This window comes from Fundulus heteroclitus, chromosome 7, assembly GCF_011125445.2.
Source record: "Fundulus heteroclitus isolate FHET01 chromosome 7, MU-UCD_Fhet_4.1, whole genome shotgun sequence".
Taxonomy (NCBI): domain Eukaryota; kingdom Metazoa; phylum Chordata; class Actinopteri; order Cyprinodontiformes; family Fundulidae; genus Fundulus; species Fundulus heteroclitus.
This window is the reverse complement of record NC_046367.1, coordinates 914,354-921,463: the sequence shown is the minus strand read 5'-3', so window position 1 is coordinate 921,463 and position 7,110 is coordinate 914,354. Positions and strand designations below refer to the sequence as shown.

Below are 7,110 nucleotides of genomic sequence, written 5' to 3'. Positions count from 1 at the left end.
GTCTCTGTTTCCAGGAGACTCTCCCATGTGCCCGCGCACACGGAACCCTCGCGCTTCTCTTCTTGAGGCTTTCAGCGCGCGCTCCCTACAGAGAGCTGCGCCTCAGTCAGTGGAATGCGCGGTCCCGCTGCGGCCCGGCGCAGGTTGGAGTGGAAGAGGCTCTGCTGCTTTGAGTCTGACCTGCAGAAGAGATGTGCTGGGTTCTGCTGCCAACTGCTCCTCTGCTCTGAGGAGCGCGTTTTCTCTCCTACTTTGGAAGAAGACCCAGCATCAGTTCCCGAGCCACTTTATTAAGAAGAGACAATAAGTTGTTGGGCCGGACTCCGCTGCGCCACTTTCCAGTCCAGTGGATTTTTTATTCCTCTTATCAGACAGGATGAGTACAGGCGGAAGATTCTAGCGGAACGCTGCTGGTTTCTGTGTGCGCTCACACAAAAGGAACAGTCATGTATGCTGGACGCAAGAGGAGAAAACCCGTCCAGAGAGCGTGAGTCCCTTTGCCTTTCTGCTCTTTGGACTTAGTGCGTAAGGAGCGCACAGCCGTGGAAACGGACCCGCTGAGCAGAAATGGCTTTTAGAAAGCGCAAAGCTGCAGCCGGGCACAAGGAGTCACTTCTCTCTATTAATACCGAATTTTAAGATTGTTTTTTTCAGTTCGTAATAACTATAAAACGTTCGACAAATGCTTGATGAAAAATTCGCTCTATATTATCGTTTGTAAAAAAAAGAAAAAAAAGATCTGATATCTAAAGGCCTGCAGCAGGGGCCTCAGCTCCCGACCTGCTTCTTCTTAAAACGAAATAACCAACTGACTAATAAAAAGACGGGTCTAAGATGCCTAAACATTCCCTTAGTTTTAGTTTATTTGTGTGTGCTATTTTGCAACGTTTGGCTTTGTTAGCGCTATGTGCACTGCGCCATTTTCTTCATGGACGTCCTTCAGGTTCAGCTTGCACTCCGTCGCTCCCTGTGGCCTTTACTACATTTCACTGTAGCAAACATCATTAAAATGTTTTCGCTTCGTTACAGCCTTTTAGGTCCAGTGAGGATTGTTTGGTTTTTAAAGCCTGAACTACTTTTTTACGCATAAAGCAGTAAACAAGAACAAAAGTCACGGTAGTGTGAAGATAGAAGTAGCCTAATACACTTGTTTTAATAAAACAAAAAATGTTTTATTTTACATGATTTTAAAGACTGTCGATCATCATACACTGATGTTTGCGCAAATAAATCTAAGTGAAAAACGTTTTAAACTGAAATTTCCTGAAGGACGCTCCAGTGTGTTCAGCTCATTTTAACTTAAGATGTTAATGAAAAAGAAAAACGCACAAGTAATGAAAATGAAACTTCATTATCTCTAATTCGAAAGTTCGTGCTTTGCACTGAAAGCTCCGTGTTTCTGGCAGTATTTATAGCAGTGCTGCCGTTTTATTTATTCTTTAACTCGTTTGATGTCAAATTTCCATTTTTAGCCGTGACGTGTTTGTGCTGGACTGATGAGAGAGATGTTAATCTGGACAGAGAATATCTGAAGGAGTATTTCTAAGGTATGAGAAAGTTTTCCTCTAAACAGATTGTTTTGCTAATACCAAAAAGATATTTAATATTGAACGGTCTCATTTTAAATATGATTTAAACAAAGCCATGTGTCACCTGAATTCCTGCTCTTTATATTTAACATATAATAATTCAAGACAATTTCTACAGTATTTTATAATTTTACTTTGAAAACAATTGAATGTAATGAAAGAAAATGGGAGCGTATTATCACACGTAGCTTTGCTCAGTTGCTGAAAAATTAATGTGCAGAAAAGATCTTATATTGCAAATGCTTTATTTATAAGTAATGATAACAAAAACAGTGACATAATAATATTAAGATACCAATGACAGACAAAACATTTTAAGAATCTTTGAAAGATCCCCTAAAAGTGGACATACTGTAATCTTTACAATATAGTGCACACATTGGTGTAAATATTTATTTACCCTCTTACAGATTTCTTTAGTTTTTGATTTTTTGTCATTCGCAAATGTTTTGGGTCATTAAACAAATTTTACTATTGAAAAAACATAACCTGAGTAAATACAAAAATAACTTTTCAAAAGGTGTTCAAACTAGGGCTGGTATGTTTTGCCAAAAATCAAAATTGCGATATATTTCAATCATTTGAAAATTGCATTTCTCTGCAATAACCACTAGCAACAAACATGGCCTGTAGATAAAGATGTTTGTAAAAAAGGACTATTTAAAACAAGAAATGTGACTGTTTTTATTATTATTATTTATCAGAATATCCTCATTCAAGAGAAAAGCTTGTTGAGTCGGACATCAATCCTTGTTGAATATAAAGTGCAACCAACAGATAAGTTTATGTATTAAACAGTTTACCCTGTACTCAATGCTATGGTGAGATTCCTGAAAGTTTCTGGTAAAAAAATATCATTACATAAACTCTAAAACAAGTAATAAAATTAGATTATCTCACTGCTGGAACTCTCTTAAAAGACGCATCTTATCCATTAATTGTTACTTAGCAAAAACAAATTGCGGACCTCTGTGATTTGGAATTTGTTATTTGAAATTGAAATTATATTACAAATGCAATTAATTGTCCAGCCCTAATTCAAACTAACTTGGTCTTGTGTTAAAAAGTAACTGCCCCAAAAACCTAATAAGTTGTCTCACCCTTAGCAGCAACAACATAGCAGCTATCAAGATAACTTTTTACACACAAAAAATGATTACTTTTTTGACAAAAAATGATTACTTTATCATGTCCACAATGTCTGCATGAAGAACTTAAATATATGGCTTGATTCAGCAATTTATCAGCTTCTGACAGTCACAGGCAACATGGGCCAAATGTAACGTTTTAAGCTAGCCCAGCTAGTTAAAACATGGTGGTTAGGGCGAGGGACAGTTGAACACCCTGTTGTAGCTGTTTCCACATTGTGCTAAACTGACTAAATGGTAAATGGACTAAACTTATATGGTGCTTTTCCAGTCATACTGACCACTCAAAGCGCTTCACACTATAGTCACATTCCCCCAATCACACTGGCTAAAGCACACACATTCATACACTGACACGCAGATTGGTGGGCAACTTGGGGTTAAGTGCCTTGCCTAGGGGCACATCATCATGTGATGGGGGAAGCTGAGCCCTAATGTTGATCCTGGTTACACTATGGCTGGCTGGTTACATTTCCAGCACATTGTGTGAGTGTTTCTGTACATGTCTTTGGTATTAAATCTTTTTTTCAGTATTACATTTGTTTTAGTTACCAGCAACAACTTTGGCCCCAAGATCTCCATTTTTGGATCCATTCTCGTCATCTTGGGTTTATCCTCATGCAGGGTGTTGCTGTTTGACAATTTTTTGTGGATTCTCATAATCTTCTGAAATAATAATATCAATTTATGCACTTTTGTTGTGATGGTACGTTATGATAATGTAATATGATTACTTTTGCAACACACATTACTAGTTGAATAACCTAATAATTAGAAAAAATGTGTGATGAAAAATTTGTTTCATTTGTAAGTAAATTTAGGGCTGGACGATATATAAAAAAAGCATATTGATAAAATAGAAATCATACTGATCAATATCGATAATTATCAACAAATTCAAAACATATATTTCAAGTGCAGCCCTGGCCTTTTTATGCTGTTGCTTAGCAACCTATTTTTAGATACAGAACTCACAAAAACTGAATTCAAACTCAACCCTTTAGTCAACTAACTTTTTACCAAAACGGCAAGTTTGTAAAAAAGAAAAAAGAACGCCTGCTCTCTGAACCCTTTGAAGAGGGCGGAGCTTGATGACGGAGCGCTCCTGGGTCTGTGTTGTGATTGGTTGGGAGGATGTAATGACTGTAATATTAACCTACATGGCTACAATGCAAAAGGAAGGAAAACTGTTATTCCGTTGAACTTTTTATTTACCCTTTCCTTCTATCATCGATGTACAACTATCGATCAATATAAATTGTTATTTAATTATTGTCCAGCTCTAAGTAAATTGGTGTTGTAACTGTCCCCACATACGGAGACAGTTGCAACATTTCACAAGCTCTGTCCAAACGCATGTTACTTGCTTTAGATCCACCATCTAAATGTTGCAGGTCCCCTACACACCAATACAATATTTATGGCCTTTCTAGTGGACAGAAAGCACACAAAATACCCAGGATTCTTTTTATCCAGAAAAAAAGAAAGACCCAAGTGTTTTTACCTCTGTGATGTTCAGAGGTAAAAAAAAGGGGGATAATACAAAATGATAGAATATTTGCATAGATGAGTGTGTCAAAATTAGGGCTGTCATAATCATTGATTATTCTATCGATGATTATGACAATCGAATAATCGGATAAAAAATGAACACATTCTGCAGATTTTTCACTTAATTACTTCAGCTCATTTTACGATCCATACAATAGAAATAAATGAAAAAATGCAAACTAGCAAATAATTATTTTTTGAATAACAAGGAGAAATCTGCAGCTAGAAATTTCTAGGATCAAAACGTTAGAATCTCAGACCTTTCCAGTCTACTTAACATCAATACAGTGCAGCTTTCTTGTTGCACAAATTAACAAAAAACTGCAAAGACATCCATAGAAGAGAACCACACTCCCCTCTAAATTGACAGCGCTCTCTGCAGGTTTGTAGTGGACCCTGCTCTTAAAGTTATGTTCATTCTGCAGTGAAGGAGCTCTGCTGTGTTGTCCTCAACATCTTTAAACTAAAAACCAGATGCTTTGTTTTCACCTGTCACTCACAGCTCATTTTACAGAACAACCTGACAAACTCTCCCTATACTCACAGCTGCACTCTCTGCACCCCCAGTGTTGCCAACTCCTCAGTAAGGAAAGTAGCTATTGGCTGTGCTAAAAGTCGCTAGAAGTCGCTGAATGACGTCATCGCCTAATTTGCATAATCTGCCACATGATGTGATGTGCATGTTATTGACGCTGTGGGAGAAATAACGTCATTAGAGAGAGACAAAAAGTGAGTAAAAACACTCAGAATATATATAGAGCTACTTTTTTCTGTCCATTAATGTTTATTTATTATTCCGTCCGTCCGTCCGTCCGTTGTCTTCCGCTTATCCGGGGTCGGGTCGCGGGGGTAGCAGCTTCAGTAGGGAGGCCCAGACGTCCCTCTCTCCAGCCACTTGGGCCAGCTCCTCAGGAGGAACCCCAAGGCGTTCCCAGGCCAGCAGAGAGACATAGTCCCTCCAGCGTGTCCTGGGTCTTCCCCTGGGCCTCCTCCCGGTGGGATGTGCCCGGAACACCTCACCAGGGAGGCGTCCAGGAGGCATCCTGACCAGATGCCCGAGCCACCTCAACTGGCTCCTCTGGACGTGGAGGAGCAGCGGCTCTACTCTGAGTCCTCCCCGGATGACTGAGCTCCTCACCCTATCTCTAAGGGAGAGCCCAGACACACTACGGAGAAAACTCATTTCAGCCGCTTGTATCCGGGATCTCGTTCTTTCGGTCACGACCCAAAGCTCGTGACCATAGATGAGGGTAGGAACGTAGATCGACCGGTAAATCGAGAGCTTCGCCTTTTGGCTCAGCTCTCTCTTCACCACAACGGATCGGTACAGCGTTTATTTATTATTATTTTTTTTTATTTATTTATTTAATTTTTATTTTTTGTTAATGTTTAATTTATTACAATACTAACCCTCCTCCTTTACCCGGGTTTGAGACCAGCAAAATGAACCATAAAGAGAAACTATGGCGGAGTTACAAAAAAATTTTTAACTTTTTTTTAACGTTTTCTTTTTTCCCTTGTGGTCCACCAAGGAGCCTACAAATCACGGTAAAACATGAACATGTGGCTGTGTGAATCAAATGCCGTTATTTATTTATGATAAAATATTTCAAATTCAGTTACTTATGATCAACCTGCGCCGTCAATCCCAGCGCATGTGCGCTTTATTTGCAGTCTGGACGCTGAGCGTAAACATGCTGTGGCTCTGACTGCAGCGCTGAGAGGGACTCCTGCGATAGCGGGAGAACGAGGTTGGGACGGGGGAGGTGCCCCACGGCAGCACCTGCCGCTGGAGGACAAGAGTAGGAACGATACTGGAGGGGTCTGAAAAGTCGCTAAATATAGCGACAAAGTCGCTGAGGTGGCAAGACTGTGCACCCCTCTGTTTTCAAATAAGGCTGAAAGCAGAGATTGGCTGCTTGGCCGCCATGTTGACCAATCAAAACGAGTCCTGGTGAGAAAAGAAAGTTGGGGGCTACATTTCTTCAGTTTTTTTTGGGGCTTAAAAACACCGTCCTGCATGACAAAATACATCAAACAGATGAGAAATTAAGAAATTATTTAAAATCAATGTTCCACATCTGAAGCTCAGTGCTGCTGTTAGTTCCGATTGTAACGCTTATTAAAGCTTGGCGCCTGACTACGGCCATATATGTTAAGAGGCAGTCAGAGGTTCGGCTGAGGAGCCTGTGTGTGAATAACAGACAAGTACTTATTATATTCTAACTTACATTTTTACATACATTTAGGGAGGTATTCAATAATAGTATTCATATTTTCCTATGAATATAAACAAACACAACAGGAAAACAACAAAAAATAGCTCAAATAACACCCAAGAGTTTCTTTCTCTTATCTGTCTGTCCTTTTGTTTGCAGGATGATTAATGGTCCATCAATAAATGATAAGTTTTTTTTAGTCTATGATCCATGGCAATAGGTCCGGGAAAATGAAATAGCCCGGTTCAATTAAATCCTACCGCACAGCTGCGGTTATCAGGTAGCTCCCATCCTGGGTCGGAACATGGGGTGGAAAAAAACCCTGACCTAAACAAGGTCATAAATAAAAACAAAAATTAGCACTTAAAGACGGTTAAACTACCATCCATCCAGAATTCCATAGGCCATTGACAAATTTAATGAAAAGTAACTTAAAATTATCCTTAAAAAAACAAATTTAGAAAAATCAAAGGGCTTATTTAACGCTTTGAGAACATCTCTCCTATTCGGCCACAAAATGAACAAAAATAGAATGATCTTTTAAGCGATAAGACCATTTTTAAGATGCAAATACATACATTTTAAGCGGGCGTGTAGCCAACC

General features: G+C 39.3%; 1 protein-coding gene across 1 annotated transcript in view; it reads left to right on the top strand.

Moving 5' to 3' along the window:
* Positions 1-446: 446 nt before the first annotated feature.
* LOC105937232 (aryl hydrocarbon receptor-like) overlaps positions 447-7,110 on the top strand; it is a 97,479-nt gene continuing 90,815 nt past the window's right edge. Inside the window, 1 exon segment of the mRNA NM_001309949.1 lies at positions 447-487. Coding sequence (NP_001296878.1) covers positions 447-487 — 41 coding nt within the window.